An 18,684-nucleotide genomic window follows, 5' to 3' on the forward strand; every position below is an offset into this window, starting at 1 on the left:
TTTGTTAAGGTAGGGGTCTGCCTCCAGTGTGGTGTGGGTGTACTATCTCAAATTTCAGGGGTTTTGTGTATCTGTTTTCAGAGACACTTCCAGGAACCTGTAAATTTTCAGTTCTTCCAAGGTGGTATGATAGGGGGCAAGGTGTTTACTCCTTTCCTGGCCTGTGTTGTGGTCTATGAGTGACCACAAGCACTCTTTTCTGCCTTGGAGCTGTGAGGAGGATTTTCTCTGCACCACAAGCTCCTCCACAAGCTCCTCCATGATCTCCTCCTTGCCCCAGGACCGCCACCCAGGACTGCAAGGCTGCCACAGTGACTAATTCTGGAATTCTTGGCCCACAGATGGTGGGGGGGATCGAGCGGCTGATCAGAAGGGGATTGCAAGGATCTCTTTGCTGGTGCTAAACTAGGATTCTCTCACTTTGCCCATGCTTGGATCTGGGTCACAGTCTCAGCGCTGGGGCAGGACCATGCTCCCCTCTCACCCAGGTCTAACAGACCTTTCCTACTGACCTTCTAAGTTGTCTTTGGTGCTTGTGGGTTAAGAAGTCTGGAAATCACCACAACTGCCAGTGATTTAGTCCCCTGAGGCCTGCTGTGGATTTGCTGGGGCCCTATCTGTGCTGGTCTCAAACTGGTGCAACAGATCTTTCCTGTTGACCTTCCAGGTTGTCTTAGGCTGGAAATTTGTTTCACTCTGTCCTTTTGTGGTTTCTGCTGCTCTAGATTTTGTTTGGAGGCATTTTACAGGTATTTGGAGAGGTTTGGGGGAAAGCTCAAGCAAGTCCCTGCTTTTCTTCTGCCATCTTAGCTCTACCCCTTCCACTCCTCAATGTTAATCTTGCCTCAGACACTTACTGGCCAAGTGATGATGGACAAGTCACTTGACCTTTGTTTGACTCAATTTCATCATCTGTAAAATGAGGGTAATATAGTACCTAGCCGTCAGAGCTATTGGGAAGATCAAATGAGATGTACTGGCAAAGTGCTTAGCTCAATACCTGGCACAAAGCAGACTCTTAACAAATGTTTTTTTTAATTGTATTGATCAGTCTTTCATGTTTGTCTTCCCAATATAGTTGCTATCGTATAAATTGTTCTCCTAGTCTGGCTCATTTCACTCTGCTTCAGATTACATAAAATCATCCCAGATTTCTATGAAACTACCCCCTCTGTCATTTCTCATAGTACAATAGTATTCTATCATATTTGTATACTACAATTGGTGGGTACCCCCGCAGTTTTCAATTGTTTGTCAAGGAGAGAGAGCTACTATAAATAGTTTTGTACATCCTCAGAGTATATCTTAGACTAGTCCCTCAATCTACCCTCTCTATTATTTACCCCTCTTTCTTCTCCTTTCCCTGTTGAATGAAATGTATTTTTAAACCCAGATATCTATTTTTTCCTTCCTTTGATCAGTTCAGAAGAGAATAAAAATCAAGTGTCAACTGCTTCCTTCACTCTTTTCTCCATGTTCATATAGACTTCTACCTGTGCACCCCAGTTATGTGAGGTAGTTTTCTTATCCTTCTCTCTTTTCTCCGCTAATGTGCTCCTATACCCCTTCCTTTCCATTCTTAAGATCACCAAAACCTAATAGAATGATTCCTAGATCTTCTCTCTAGACTCCCATCATAACTCCTGATGATAGGGTTCTGAGGGAATACATTTATCATCTACCTATATTAGAACATAAATAGTATATTGTTTAATCTCATGATTGCTCACTCAGGTTTGTCTTTTTATGTTTCTTGACTCTTTATGTTTGCACTTCAGAGTTTCTATTGCAGCTCTGGTCTTTTCATCAAGAATGCTTGGAAGTATTCTTCCATTAAAAATCCATTTTTCTCTCTGTAGAATTACATTCCCTTTTTTCTGGGTAAGTTATTTTTGGTTGTAAGCCTATCCTCTTTGTCTCCTGAACTATCATACTCCAAGCTCTTTATTTCTTTTTAGTGGTAGCAGATAAATCTGGTTATATGGAGTATTCAGGAAGAACTAGTTCCTCTGGTATGATAGCTGCTTAGCCTTTTCAGGGCTGCTTATCCACCTTTGGTGTCCACTTGCCACCCAGCTCTCATCTGTGGCTCCAAGAAGCTAGAGCATGTGCAGTGGCCACACTCCAGTAAAACCATCTTATCAGATGGGCTAAAACAAGTTGACTGTAACTGACAGGCCTCAAACCTGTTGGTGAGTTACTGAGGTGTCTGCCCCAAGCACATGAAGACTTCCCCAGGTAGATGTGAACATTTTGTTTCCACAGGCCATGAAGGTGGCAGAAGCAGATGCGGTGGAGCACTTAGAGCTTGGGTCAGATGCCAAAGACACCAAGGTCATCCACTACATCCAGAGCCTTTGCTAGTTGTCTTAACTTTTGTCTAGTTACTGGGCTCTAATGATTCTGGAAGAGAAAAGGAGGCCAACAACTTGATGCAACTCTGCCTTATTTAAATCCAATTTATGCACTAGTCAAAAGACATCGCCGATACCATTTTACTATTTTACTATTTCATCATTTTATTATTTATTATTTTATTGTTACTATTTTACCTACCTTGAAGTCCTGTGGTAACGGGCTAGTGACAAAGCAGCAGGTGTAGATATAGTATGAGCTGTAGTCACAACCCTGCACACAGGCAGCACAGACCATAGGGTCATCTTCTCACTAGACTGAAGCAATTCGTGGTATTCAGCAGTTCTGTGGGAATCTGAGTAGCCTTCTTAAGGACCTCACAACTCCTGGCATGAGAAAGGAGCTAGAAAAGGTGCCCTAAAAATTGTTTGTTTCACCTACCCTTGGCCTGCTTACCGTAGCAAGTGGGGATCCCACCCTGTGGTTGAAATACAAAAACATATGCAAAACTTTTGCGAAAATGATTCCACTTGTCATTGGTACATGGAATGTGCACACACTTGTGGATAACAAGAAATCCAGTAGACCTGAAAAACGAACAGCTCTTGTACAAGAACTCAGGAGGTGTCACATACAAATAGCAGTCCAGAGTGAAACAAGGCTGGCAAATGAAGGCCAGGTTACTGAAGTTGGAGATGGATACGCATTTTTCTGGAGTGGCCACAGTGATGGGGAGCATTGTGAATCTGGAGTTGATTTTACCTCAAATCTAATCTAATTAACAAGTTTTTATGCTTCCCAAAAGGAGTAAATGACAGGCTCATGACAATGGGATTGCCACTTGAAGGAAAGTGCTACTCCACTATCATCAGTACATATGCTGCCACCATGCTGAACCCTAATGTGATCAAAGAAAAATTTTATGAAGACCTGGAGACCCTTATCATCAATATGCCTAAAGAGGACAAGCTTATAATTCTGGGTGACTTTATTGCCAGAGTAAACATAGACTATCAGATATGGCAGAGAGCCCTTGCAAGGAATGAAGTTGGAAACAGCAACAGCAACAGTCACTTACTACTGAAAACCTTAGTGTCTCATAACCTTCTTATCACCAACACTGTCTTCCTAAACACACCTAAACACAACAGAACTTCATTGATGCACCCTCACAACAAACATTGGCATTTAATAGACTATGTTATTGTAAAGAGAAGAGACAGGATGTGAGAATGACCAAGGTGATATCTGGCACAGAGTGCTGGACCAATCATAGACTCATCCTCTCCAAGCTAAACATTCACATTCACAAAAGCAGCACTCCTGCCACTGGACTAAACTTGGAAGTGAGTGAAGCTGACAACTTTGTACAAGTGCCTCACTTACATCCAATTCACATGCAAGTTCAGACATCATCAGTCCTCTTCAAAAATGAACAGTGAACAACAACAACATTTACTATTGTCTGCAAGACTTTGTCTTGAATTTTTTACAAATTTCATTTAATATAAAAACATTTTAATGAAATAAATTAAAACTTGGAAGATATTTAACATAATATAATAATCATATATGAACTTAAAAAAAAAAAAACACAGCACTCCAAGGCATGACAACTATCAAAAGGCTTTTGACATCAATAGATCAGAGTGCTTGGCCTCTTGGGAAGTCTACATGGGTATATATTCTGGGCCTCCAGCATTGTTGAGTAGGATGGAAACTGTTGGGAGCAGCAAGAGGTTCCAGCCACTGCCTCAGAATCTTTCTAGGGGCAGAAAATGTATAAGCTTTTGTTTTGTTACATTTTGTCTTTTGAAAGTAAGGGGAATATTTGCAGCCCTAAGTCACTGATAGATTTTTTTTTCCTTGAGAAAAAAGACAAAGTAGAGGCCCAAGCCCTTTATCCTCCCTTTATCATTTGCCATTTGGTGGTATATGGAATTAGATTCATTAAATGAGAAATTAGGCTAAAGAAGTCACTGAGGTAAACAAAAAACTGGAAACAAAGTAGGTGTCAAATAGTCAGAGAATCACTTTAAATTACTGTGTTATTTGAATGTAATGTTGTTGTTCAATAGTATGTGATTGTGCCATAAGAAACAACAGTGAAAGGCAGAATGGCATAGTAGATAATAATAATTAATAATAATAGCCTTTATACATAACTTTAAGATTTACAAAACACTTTACAGATATCTCATTTGTTCCTCACAACAATCCAGGGAGATAGGTGCAATTATTATTCCTGTTTTACAGATGAGGAAACTGAGGCAGGCAAAGGTTAAGTGACTTGCCCTAGGGTCACACTGCATGTATGTGTCTGAGGCAGGATTTGAACTCAGGTTTTCCTGATTCCAGGTCCAGCAGTGTATCCCATTGTGCTGCCTAGGATAGCTTGCTAGCCTTTGATTGAATCCTGCCTCTGATACATGATGATGTGTGACTCTCTCAGGAACTTCCTTTGCCAGTAAAATCACAAGCGTGGGTCAAAGATAAAGGGACAAATAGGAAGAGTTCAGAGACATTGGGGAAAACGTACCTACACTGATGCAGAGCAATCCATGGCAAGTAGAGGCAAGCAAACAGTATACACTGTTTCCACAGTAATGGAAAGGAGAAATAGCACTTGGACATTAGAATTCCAATAGGCCCAATGACAGTCTTGAGAACTGAGGATGAAGCCTATTAACCACTCATTAGACTCTAGGTGCTGCTGAATGAGATATGTAGCCTCTCAGATGGGGTCAGTGTGTCTGTTTTACCTTATTGTTGTACTCCTTTGTTAGAAGAGAAAATTGGATGGAGTGGTTTTCAGGAATGACAGTAGTGTTAAAAATATAAATAAAACATTTTTCTAAAAAAGTTTTTAACACCATTCAATGTCTACTTGATTGAAATCAATAGGATATTTTGGTAACTATTCAGAATATTTGCTCTTATTCACACTATGTACTTGGATATGTTATTTATATGAATATAATCATCACTATCATTACTGTTGTTGTTATTATTTAACTATAAGTAGATCCAATGGGTTTCCAGTGAATTTACAACCATATTACCCTAGCAATGCTGTTGCTTAGCATGGAATCCAAATCTATTTGCCAACCCAAATCAAGGAAGCCTGGATTTTTTCCCCTCCAGATCTTCCGGGAGTCATTTTGAGATACATTGAGCTGCTATGGGAGAGCTAACTTGAGGCCTTAGTAAAAGAATTGAATGGGGCATTTTTAAAAACCTAGGTTTTAGTTCTAATTCTGCCACTAATTAGCTGTGAGACAATGAGCAAAACACTTAATTCTCTGGACATCAGTTTTCTCATCTGTAAAATGAGAGGATTGGAATAGCTGATCTCTATGAGACCTAAGCCATAAGAGTCAGTAATTCTGATGACATTCTAATACTGATTCCAAAAGATTTTTTTAAAAGTTCAGATCTGTAAAAACAAAGCATAAGACTTGAACAAGAAAATTCACATTTGAACTTTTCTTTTTTCTATCATTGGTCCTACATAGCAACAGAAGAATTACCAAAATGACTGTCTGCTTTTATCTTTCCTTTTATTTTCAGGATATTGGAGGAAACAGCTGGATCATATCTTTGCTCATCTCAGAAGTTATACTCAGAACAACCCTAGCTTCAGGGCTTTAGTTGGAGAACCAAGGATGGGAAAGGTGAGAAAATAAAGTATAGAATACATAGAAAAAAAGGGCAGGACAAGGAATAGAATTATGATTTTTTTCTTTAGCACTTCTAGGTCCTATTGACCTAATAAGTAGGAACATCTAGGTAACTTTTTTGTAACTTTTTTTGAAACATGATACATGACTAAACATCATAATTTGTTGTCTGTATACTACTAAAGGTGAGAGAAAGAATGCATTGAAGAAAAGAATTTTTCCTACAATGTATTAATTCCCCGCATTTTTGTGCCTTATAAATCCAGCATAAAGAAAAGCATAAAAGATCCAGGAATCAAGGATTGTCAGACTCTGCCAATATCTGCTGCACTCTGGTTGAAAGAGTTTTTTTGCTGTTGTTTTGTTTTGTTTTGTTTTTCCAAGCAGAGTGAAGATGTTAGAGGTTCATTTAATCTAAGTCATTAGTCAGAGTATTCAGCCTGAAGCTATAAGCACCTCATGCTATGATCTTGTCAAAGCTTTTCAATCAAGCAAGGTTAGGCAGACTCAGCATGGGAGTTGACCAAAAAAAAAAATAGCTAGGTGTTGCTGAAAATGATCATGATGACTCAGAGAGAGCCCTTCCCTCTGAGTCAGCATAGAACCCATATCCAGTATAAGGACAAGACCAGTAACTTCAAGGTCCCCAAACTTACTTGTCTAGCCTTGTTGCCTGAACAGTCAGTGAATTATTTAATAGCAAATATATGCATTACTAGAGAGGCCATGTAAGGTGGAGCTAAAGCTTAGAGACAGCTTACACCTGAGTAGAAGGCCCATCTCTATGTATACCTGTTGTGTGACCCTGAACAATTCAATGCTCAGGTGGAGCAGTGGATAGAGTGCTGGCCTGGGAATCAGTAAGACTCATCTTCCTGAGTTCAGAATCTAGCCTCCAATACTTACTAGCTGTGTGACCCTGAGCAAGTCTCTTAATCCTGTTTTCCTCAGTTCCTCATGTGTAAAATCAGCTGGGGAAGGAAATGACAAACCACTCAGTATCTTTGCTAAGAAAACCCAAATAGGGTCACAAAGAATGGGACATGACTGAAAAACATGATATTCTACATTGGTAGATGAGCTTCCTCACCTGGAGTTCTCTAAACCTATGAAATCATAAATACAGACTTCTCTGGAGTCCAATTCCTCCCCCTTCCACCATCCCCAAAACAAAGTATTTTACTAGAATGTATTTTCCTTGATGGCTGTTTAAATTTTATCTTTGTATCCTCCAGAATACAAACTATGTGTGCCTGGTTGAAATATATTGGTTGACTTGAATAACACCACCAAATTTGATTAAATATAGAACAGATTGATAGAAATGTTATTTTCCTAACCTTCAAAGGGAAAATCCTACCAAAAAAAAAATAAGGAAAAAGAGTATTTTATATGTAAGAAATAAAACTTAAATTACAGGGCCTTAAGCAGTTTTCATTTGTCCAAGGAGCTAGACAACCAAAGTTAAGTGATACCTGTATTTAAGTGTGTTGTAGACAGTACTTGAAAGCTACAAGTTCACCTTGATATATTGTGAAACTGGGAGAAAATAATCTTTAGGCTCCTCTGAGATCTCATAAGGAGAGGATATTGATAAAGAAATATGAAAGAAAAACTTGCTATGCAGAAGTTGTTGCTGACACTTAATTGAGAGCCTCTAGAGGCAAAACACTAGATCTTGTCTCAGAGTATCAGGTTCAAATCCTGTTTCTGCTACTTACTACATGCTTAGTCTTGGACAGGTCACTTAACTTCCTTGGGCTTCATTTCCTCATCTGTCAAAGAAGGAGTTTCTCTTAAATATTTTTAACTCTGAATTAAACAAGTCCCTAGGGCACAACTTCAAAAGCTGCTGCGTGTGCACAATGGAAGTTCTCATAAAATCAGGCCTAGAAGTCACCTCAAGAGCTTTTTGGTCCACTGCTATGACAAAATAGGAGGATATCACAACTATTTTATATATTGTTGTTTAGTCATTTTTGATCACGTCCTATTCCTTGTGACCCCATTGGGGTTTTCTTGGCAAAGATACTGGAGTGGTTTCGAGTTGTCTTAGACCCTTACGTTGCTGAAAAGAGCCAACTCTATGAAAGTTAGTCATAGAACAACGTGGCTGTTGCTATGTACAGTGTTCTCCTGGTTCTGCTCATTTCACTGAGCATCAGTTCATATAAGTCTTTCCAGGTTTTTCTAAAGTCAGCCTGCTCATCATTTCTCATAGCAGGGTAATATTCTACTACATTCATATACCACAATTTGTTCAGCCATTCTGCAGTTGATGGGCATCCCCTCAATTTCCAATTCTTGGCCACCACAAAAAGAGCTGCTTTAAATATTTTTGTACATGTGGATCCTTTTCCCATTTTTATGATCTCTTTGGGATACAGACCTAGAAGTGGTATTGCTGGGTCAAAGGGTATGCAGTTTTGTAACCCTTTGGGCATAGTTCCAAATCAGCCTTTCAAATTTCAAAGGTTTCATAGGAAGAGAAAGCATGGGTAGATTGCTATCTACACCAGAGTTGTCAAATTCAATTAAAATATAATGGGGAAATGTTAAACAAAATAAATAAAAATGCAATTCAACATAAAAAGCTGTTTCAGTTAGCTCATGTCCAGAGAGAGAAAAAAAATTCATGGTGGTATACTATACCCATCTCCCCATAACTTTTCTTTCTTTTACTTTAAAATCACCCAGTGAGCCACCCCACCCAGCTTAAATCCTCTAGTCTTTATTTCCCCATCATATCCCAGACTATCTATAGAACCAATCTTCACTGCACTGAATTTTTCCTTTACAATTTACCATAAGTTTTTATTATACAAAATTAATTAATTGGAGTTCTTAACAGCTAACAAATGTGTGGTCAATTCCAATACCCTTTGGTGACTTTGCTTCTAGTTTACCTAAACAATTAAGTTTTGTTATATCATTCACAGAAGAAATAGATGGGTAACACAAAATAGTCTTCCAGATTAAATTTTACTTACTTTTAAATTGCTCCCTGATTTATACAAGTTTCTCTCTTTTCATGGGGAAGAAAAACTTAATAATAGGTAGTTCTTAAGAACCAGATAAATTTGAACTGCAAATTGCAGACCTATTTTTTTTTCTCTTTTCCCTGATCAGCAAAGTCACCTTCCTTCCTTGCACTAAAATAATAAATAAATAACAAAACAATAAATAAACTCCACAGGCAAAAAGTGATAAAAGGTCTAAACACTGTTTTCACCTAACTTTCGCAGAGTTTTATTCTTATTTTTCCTTAAAATAAATTCTACAGAGTGGTACTCCAAACTCACTAAAACATTTCAACATTTATAGAAACATTCAAACCATAATTTGGAAATTCACAGTAGAGAAATTTCAGTCACAAATGTAGTCTCTAATTAGTTTACAATGCCATAAATTCCTGCAGATGGGAACAAACATTCCCTTCCTTCTTGTCTGTCTCTTGTCTGCCTCCCCAACATGGCCAGGGTTAGAAATGCAGAGAGAGAGAGAGACTATCTTTCTGAAGACTTCAAAAGTTCTTCAGAAAAAGTTTCCACATTTTGTACTTTTCCCTTTAGCTAATCAAGCCACAGGAAGAAGTTAGTTTGATTTGCCAAGACACAAAACACAGGTAATACAACAAGAGAGACACACAGATATACTTGCTGGCACTTTCCTTCTTATCTCCCACTGAAAGTTTAATCAAAAAGTACACACAAAATAAAAGCAGTCTCAAAGCCTTTAATTCACAATAATGGAAAGTTGCTTCTTTGGGCCAGATCAGGAGCCCATCAGGAATTTTTTTATATTTTAGACCAACCTTTACCCAGTTTGAGAGCTATATTCTTAGTTATCCCCTATGTAGAAATCAATCTGTACCCAATTTGAGAGTTCTGTTCTTAGTTATCAGCTACTGAATGGGAAGTTTTCCCTGTTCCAAGGCCAATAAGAACCTCCCCAAAGGGGTATCCATGTGCTTACTAGAGCTAGCCCCCATGGTACCCTCACCTGGGGACTACTCACCTCTATGAAGATCTGTCTGGATGTGGTTCTGCAGGACATGGAGGTCCAGGGATGGGAGGTCCTTCATCAGCAGAAATCTTATCACAGCACCCTAGGGTGTTTCTTCAGCAAAAGTGCAGTAAGTCACACAGAGACTTGCAGTCTCAGGCCTTTCATTGCTCGCTATAACTGTGGAATTAAAAAAAATAGTTACATTTAGACAATAATTTATTTAGCAACACATACAGTTGCAGAAACAAACTGGGACCAAAGTTCTTGGTAGCCAAAGATAATGGCCATTGATTTCTATACAGTTAGTATTAATAATTGGAGGGAGTGAAAAACAGGACTCTAGGGATTAAAACACCTGATTTCCTATTGGTAGAGAAGATCAGGGGACAATGAGTTGAGAAGGAAAAGAGTAATTGTGTGAAGTTCCTGAAGTTGGATGTCCTTTGGCGGGGGAAGGGGGCATAATCTTGTGATTTCTCCAAAATCAGGTGACTTACAAGCAGCTGAAACTAACTTCACAAAAATGGTGGATAAAGGCAAAATTGAGTCACTAATGCTATTTTTTAATGTAACCTCATACACCTCTTTGATGCTATCTTTTAAGTCACTTTTTACACTCCATGCTGTTCTTAGGTGGTAATATGCTGCATCCTATTTAGGTACTACTATTACTATTTCAATCTTTATTTTTCTTCACAAAAACTTGTTAACGCACTTAAATATTCATCTGAACAGAAGGCTGATAAATATGACTTGGGGATTGTGATTTTGAGATCCCCCTGATCTTGTCTATTCATTGCCCTGACAGCACTAAGATATATTAAAAATATCTTGGGCAAATTATCTCTCTCACTATTGAATATTGTATGATCTACCTTTGTTAATTTACTTTATTGTTTATGACCTCATAGATAAAAATCTTAGCTAATAGACACATAATCTAATCCTTCTATTTTTAGACAAGGCAATTTAACAGAAGCAATTAAATTATTTCTAAGATCTAACCAATATGTTGCCAGTATTTCTCCTGGACTCTGTCCTTTCACAAGTGAGGAGATATCCAGTTATTAACTAAAATTAAGTATCTAAGGCTCCACAGGCAGATCAAACATATAGCTCAAAGTCCCTAATTTTCTAGGCTATTATTCAGGCCAATAAGACTCAAACAATTGTGAATGTCTCCTTTATGTGTGTGTGTGTATGTGTGTTTTTTAATAGCTTCTCTCAGCTACAATCCATGAAGATGATTATGCTGTCAGTATCAGGCTGAATTACATGAAAATCATAAAGGTGAGTGCAAAGAGTTTGATTGAAAAAAACAAACGTAAGTTTGGAGATCTGTTTATTTCGTTATTTTCGAGTTAAAAATTCATGAGAGTGCTTCCATTTGTCTTGATACATATTTAAGATTTACAATAGGCAAACCACTTAATAATATGGAACTGAAAAATAGACTAAACCTAGACATTGGGTCTCAGGTAGGCATCAGACTAGGTAAAATACTTAAGGGGGAATAACCCAGAACTCATCTTTAAGCTCTTTTCAGCATTTTGCCATGTGTGGCACAGCATGCTCTGCGGGATACAAAAGATGTTCATGGTCCCTTGCCACTGCAATACAAAGTATTGTAAAGGTTGAACATCTTATTTTAATTAAAAAAAATAGCCCTAACCACACCAGCAGTACCCTGTAGCCCTTTGTTCTCTTCTGGATCTTCATTACAGTGGCTTGCCTGTGGATGATACAGTAAATGAATTTCATGTGTGGTGCTACAATATCTCAGTAACCTTACTTTGGAATCCTTTTAAAATACCAATGCAGCTGCTTCCTCAGTAGCTATACTTTGACAGTTTCTCCATAAAACATTGTTTTTATTAAAGAAGCAATGTACTATTGAGGTTATTATCTTCTCCAGTATATCTTTCCTTTCACGTCTCACAAAAAAAAAGTAATTCTTTGTGTATTACATTATTGAAAAAGAATCTAGCAAATATAACAACCTAAAGCATGTTAGGGGCAACCAGATGGTGCAGTGGATAGAGTGTCAGGCCTGAAGTCAAGAAGACTCATCTTTGTGAGTTCAAATCTGACCTCAGACACTTAATACTTGTATGATCCTGGGCAAGTCATTTAACCCTGTTTACCTCAGTTTCCTCATCTATAAAATGAGCCAGAGAAGGAAATGGCAAACCATTCTAGTATCTTTGCCAAGAAAACCCCAAATGGGGTCACAAAGAATCAGACACAACTGAAACAACTCAACAATAACAAGAAGGAATCATGTTAGACACATTTGTACTTTTCATCCAACTCTGTGGGAAGCAAACTTCCCACACTGTGTAATTTTCTACACATTTCTTCTAATTTTCAACAATGTTTTCTGTACATCTTCCAAAGTATTTTCTGACAAAGGATCGATTTTTAGTTTGGCACAGTATTGTTTTCCATGTATCATTTCAGCAGTTTTTACTATGGCAATAAGCGTATGAGTTTCTGCAGTGGTATGTGGCTTTTGTCTTTCTGTATTCAATAAGAAACCTCAAAAAGAAAAAAAGACTTATAAACATTTATCTTCAGTGAAATTTAGTATGGCATTGGATTATTACATGAATTTGAATAACAGTGGAAAAATTATTCATGGCTCAATGTTTTTTTAAATAACTTGCTAATTGGAATGGCCTTGTAGTATCATTAATTACTTAAGGTGAGATTAATTATTATCAGTGGATATAAACCCATATTTAAAATCATGATTTTGATAGTTTCAAATTGTTTGGTCTCACTTTTATCAGTTCTGATTCAATCGTTATTGTTTTTACTTTGTAATGTGCTTCATGAAGGGATGCCACTAAGAATAGAAGAGTCAGCTCTGCCATTTTCTTGTTGTTGGGAATCTTGTGCTCCCATTATAAGTATGACCTTAAACCTCTGGTTTCTTTGCAAAAATCTTTTCAAGCAACCTATCCATTATGTGATATGTAGTTTAGTTAAAACTAGATGATGAAATCTATAGATTCACTTAATCAAATGTATGTAAATTCAGTACATTACACTGAAAACAAATGAATGAGTGAGGATGTCACTGTCAACCCTGTCATTTTGTGGAACTCCATTCTTCCCTTCAAATACTTCATATACTGTATGTAACACTTAGCCATCTGACATGTGGACAAAGTAAGGTCCCCACTGTCATTCTGTATAATAAATGTCAGTAAAACTTCCTTTCTTTTTAAAAAAAGTATGAAATATATAAATAGAAGCTCTAATTTTTTTTCTTATACCAAAGTGAATCATTTTGAGCACCCTCAGTAGTCTTTACCCTGGAGAACACTGGTCTATGCTATATCATGCAGCTGGATGGCCAATTCAATGAATTAGGATAGCACTGCAGATGTGCTGAGCCTAGAATTGAATCAGGAGATAAGAAAACATCCTAGATTATATTTGGAAAATTGTGCAGTTCTTTCAGTGATCCTAAGATGCTCAATGAAACAAAAATACATTTTTTAAACAACAACCTTCTTCTGTTAATATATTGCTATAAATCATGTAACATTACAGTCAATAAAGAATCAGAATTATAAGTAACTCAGATAGGCATAAGTAGGTGGAGGTCTATTACTAATGATACCTTGGGCAGTCGAAATTTTTGGAGGGATATCACCAAGTAAATGTATTATTGTACAATGACTTGGGATGGTCATATAACGAGAGCAGGAAATAGTAGATGGATAGTCTTAAGTGCTTCCCTAGAACACACAAAATGTAAAACAAACAAACAACTAAAGGAATGTTTCTGGCATATTAGGTAGATACTCTAGGGAAGTTATAGACAATAATTGCATAAGATGAGAATGTGTGGATGAATTGTGACTTACACTGATTGAGGGAATACACCCATATTAATGAGATCATAGATATACTGGAGTATTAAAGTATAAGTACCTTACTATAGATTCTTTATGTAATGACTAATGAATTATTATACTGCTGAAGGAACTGAACCACATCTATATTGACACCCTTGACTATAAATGACACCAAAAGATATAAAGAAGTTAGAACTGAATGGGAGAACACCCTCACAGGTCTTCTGGGGAGATTCTTATAAAGGAGTTGGTGGAGTTAATTTTCATTGTGTCACCAAAGACATAATATCGCTGGACACTTGGTCTACTTGCCTGTTGCTTCTTATTGTGGGTGTAAGCAAGGAAATGACTATGAGGTTAATTACTGCTTATATACCAAAATTAGTTGTAAAGGAAGAAGGTGAGCTTTAATATAAAGTTTGAGGTCAAAAAACAGTCTGGAAAAATAAGCAAACAACAGAAAAAGAACTTGACCATAAAAAGCTGCTATAGTTACAGGGAAGACCAAGACATGAACATAGAAGAAAACAACAATGTGAAACCAGCTTCAAACAAAGCCTCAAAGAAAAGTGCTGATTGGACCCTAAGCCTGCAACAGTTCCTGGAAGAGTCAAAGAAAGGGATGAGTGATAATTGGGAAAAGAAATGAGAGTGTTGAAAGAAAACTAATGACAAAGAATTGGAAATTGAGGGGAAGTTGAGGAATGGCTGAACAAGTTGTGGTATAAGAATGTAATGGAATACTATTGTTCTATAAGAAATGATGAGCAGGCAGACTTCAGAAAAACCTGGAAAGACTTATATGAACTGATGCTGAGTGAAATAAACAGAACCAGGAGAACACTGTAATAGTAATAGCTGTGTGTGATGTGTGATTGTGTGATGACTGACTTTGATAGACTTAATTCTTCTCAGCAATGCAAGGATCTAAGAGAACTCCAATAGACTCATGATGAAAAATGCTATCCACATCCAGAGAAAGAACTATGGAGTCTGAATGCAGATGGAAGCATACTATTTTCTCTCCTTTTCTTTTGCTGTTTTGTTTTATTTCTTCTTTCTTGTGGTTCTTCCTATTAGTTCTAATTCTTCTATATATCATGACTAATGTGAAAATATGCTTAATATGAATGTATAAGTACAGCCTATATCAGATTGCATGCTGTCTTGGGGGGTGGGGAGGAGAGAGAGAGAGGGAAAAATTTAAAACTCAAAATCTTATGGAAGTGAATATTGAAAACTAAAAATAAATTAATTATTTTTTTAAAAAGGAAAGAAAGAGAATTAACAGCCTGGTTAGAGGCACACATACGCACACACACACACACACACACACACACACACACACACACACACAGAGAGAAGAAAATAATGTCTTAAAAAAAAACAGAACTGGCCTAATGGTAAAAAAGAAAAGAACTCCTTAAGGAGCAGAATTGGCCAAATGGATAAAAAGGTACAAAAGTTCACTAAATAAAATAATTCTTTAAAAATTAGAATTAACTCCATGAGACTTCAAGAAACAATAAAATCAAATCCAAAGAATGAATGAATAGAAGAAAATATTAAATACCTCATCAGAAAAACAACTGACCTAGAAAATAGATTGAGGAGAGATAATGTAAGAATTATTGAAGTACCTGAAATCCATGATGAAAAAAAGCCCAGATATCGTATTTCAAGAAATTATCAAGGAAAACCACTGATATCTTAGATCCAGATGGTAAAATAAAAATTGAAAGAATCCACCAATTACCTCCTGACACTGATCTCAAAATGAAAACTCCCAGGAATATTATAGCCAAATTTCAGGGCTTTCATGTCAAGGAGAAAATGTTGCAAGTAGCCAGAAAGAAACAATTCATATATCATTGAACCACAGTCAGGATCCCACAAGATTTAATGGCTTCTATGTTAAAGGAATGGAGAGCTTGGAATATGATATTCCAGAAGGCAGAGGAGCTAGGATTACAGCCAAGAATAACCTACCCAGCAAATCTGAGTTTAATCCTTCAAGGGGAAGAATGAACATTTACTGAAAGAGAGAACTTCCAAGCATTCCTGATGACAAGACCAAAGCAAAATACAAAATTTGGCATTCAAACAGAAGATGCAAGAGAACCATGAGAAGGTAAAAATGAAAGAATAATCATAAGGGTCTCAATAAAGTTAAACTGTTTATATTCCTTTATGAAAAGATGATACATGTAACTCCTAACAACATTATCATTATTAGGGCAGTCAGAAGGAGTTTACATAGAGGGCATGGGTGTTAGTCAATTGTGTAGGGATGATCTCCAAAAAAAAAAATGTAGGGGTGAGAAAGAGGAATGCACTGGGAGAAGGAGAAGGGAGTGGTGGAATGAAGAAAATTTTTTCAGATAAAATAGGCACACAGGAAAAAGTTTTTATTGTGGAGGGGGAAATGGGAGGGGTGGCCAAAGCTTGAACTTCTCAGAATTTATTCAAAGAGAGAAGAGCATATGTATACACTCAGTTGAGTATAGAGAGCTAACCCAATATGGAAATGGGAGGGGAAGGGGATAAGAGTTGTGGGAAAGGGGAATAATAAAAGGAAGGGCAGATTAAGGTCAGAAGCAAAACAGATTTTTAAGGAGGGACAGGATAAAAAGAGAAAAGGACAAAAAAAAATAGGATGGAAGGAAATATACAGTAATCATAACTGTGAATGTGAATGGGATGAGCTAACCCATAAAATAGAAATGGATAGTAGAATGAATTAGGAATCAGAATCCAACAATATGTTGTTTACAAGAGACATGCTTGAAACAGACACACAGAGTTAAAATAAAGGGCTGGAACAGAATCTATTATGCTTTAGCTGAAGTAAAAAAGGCAGGAGTAGCAATTATGCTTTCAGACAAAGCAAAAGCAAAACTAGACCTAATTAAAAGAGATAATTAGCTATATCAGATTGCACGCCATTTGGGGAAGAAAGGTGGGGAGGGAGGGGGAGAAAAATTTAAAACTCAGGGGCAGCTAGGTGGGACAGTAGATAGAGCACCAGCCCTGAAGTCAGGAGGACCTGAGTTCAAATCTGGCCTCAGACCAAACAGTTGCCACTTACTGTATGACCCTGGGCAAGTCACTTAACCCCAATTACCTAAAAATTTAAAAAAAAATTTTAAACTCAAAAGTTTATGGAAGTGATTGTTGACAAATCAAAATAATAAAAAAGAGATAATCAAGGAAAGTACATTTTCCTAAAAGGTATCATAGACAATGAAATAATATTTTAAAAATTTACAGCAAGTTTCTCTGATAAAGACTTCATTTCTAAAATATATAGGGAACTCAGTCAGTTTTATAAAAAGAGCCATTCCCCAATGGATAAGTGGTCAAAGGATAGGAACAGGAAATTTTCAGGAGAAAAAAAATCAAAACTAACTATAGTCATATGAAAAAAAATGCTCTAGATCACTATTGATTAGAGAACAGCAAATAGAACAGTGAAGTACCACTTCACACCTGTCAAAAATGGCAAATACTGGAGGGAATGGGGGAAAAAATAAATACACTAATGAATTGTTGGTGGAGTAGTGTACTGGTTTAACCATTCAGGAGAACAATCTGGAGATATGCCCAAAGGGCTATCAAATTGTATATACCCTTTGATCAAGTAATATCATTAGTAGGTCTATATGCCAAAGAGATCAAAGAATAAGGAAAAGCACCTATATATACAAAAATATTTATAGCAGCTCTTTTTGTGGTGGCAACGAATTGGAAATTGAGGGGATTCTCATCAACTGGGGAATGACTAAACAAGTTGTGGCATATGACTGTGATGGAGTACAATTGTGCTATAACATGGCAAAACCTATGTGAGTTGAAACAAAGTAAAGAGATCATTGTGCACAGTAACAGCAGTGTTATAATGATGATCGACTGTGAAAGACCTGGCTACTCTGACTAATACAATGATCCAAACAATTCCAAGGGATTCATGATGAAAAAATGCTGTCCACCTCCAGAAAGAGAATCGATGAACTCTGAGTGCATATTGAAATATAATTTTCCCTTCCCTTTATTTTTTTTTCATGTGGCTATATGTAAATATGTTTTACATGGTTTCACATGTATAATTGCTGTCATCTTGTTTGCTTTCTCAGTAGGTAGGGGAGATGTGGGAAGGAGGGAGAGAATCTGGAACTCAAAATTTTTAAATGTTAAAAAAATGTTTCTTTTTTTAAAGAAAGGGGCAACAAATTTAGTGATATTGAGTTACTAGCACAAAATATAGTAATTCTGTTAAGTATTATTGACAAATAAAGGAATGTTTTCAAAAATGATGTGTAGACCAATAGAACAAACTAGACAAAAGAAAATCAGAAACAATGAAAATCAATAAGTGTTTGATAAACTGGAAAATACAAATTGCTTAGGAAAGAACTCGATACTTGATTTTTAAAAGAGACTATGTAATTTTAACATTAAAGATCATACTATAAAAAAAATTAGGAGAAAAGCCGACATATCCTATTCACATCTATGAATGAGAGATATATTCTTAACCAAATAAGGAATAGAGGCAATTGCAAAAGATGAAATAGATACTTAGATTATATACAACTGAAAACCTTCTGCACAAACAAAATTAAGGTACCCAAGATAAGAGGGGAAGCAATAAAATGGGGAGAAATTATTGTATCAAATTCCTCTGATTTTGGTATCTGAGATATATAAACAATTTATAGGTATATAGAAGACCAAAAGCCACTCCTCAATAGATAAGTGGTCAAAGGACATGA

General features: G+C 36.8%; 1 protein-coding gene across 2 annotated transcripts in view; it reads left to right on the top strand.

The window, feature by feature from the left end:
* DZANK1 (double zinc ribbon and ankyrin repeat domains 1) overlaps window positions 1–18,684 on the top strand; it is a 117,259-nt gene that overhangs the window by 73,545 nt on the left and 25,030 nt on the right. For both annotated transcript variants that reach the window (XM_020986549.2, XM_020986561.2), the window contains exons 14-15: window positions 5,926–6,029; window positions 11,262–11,333. In XM_020986549.2, the coding sequence (XP_020842208.1) occupies window positions 5,926–6,029; window positions 11,262–11,333 (176 nt within the window). The remainder of the gene's footprint in view (window positions 1–5,925; window positions 6,030–11,261; window positions 11,334–18,684) is intronic.

This window comes from Phascolarctos cinereus, unplaced genomic scaffold (genome assembly GCF_003287225.1).
Source record: "Phascolarctos cinereus isolate Bilbo 61053 unplaced genomic scaffold, phaCin_HiC Scaffold_2;HRSCAF=192, whole genome shotgun sequence".
Classification (NCBI taxonomy): domain Eukaryota; kingdom Metazoa; phylum Chordata; class Mammalia; order Diprotodontia; family Phascolarctidae; genus Phascolarctos; species Phascolarctos cinereus.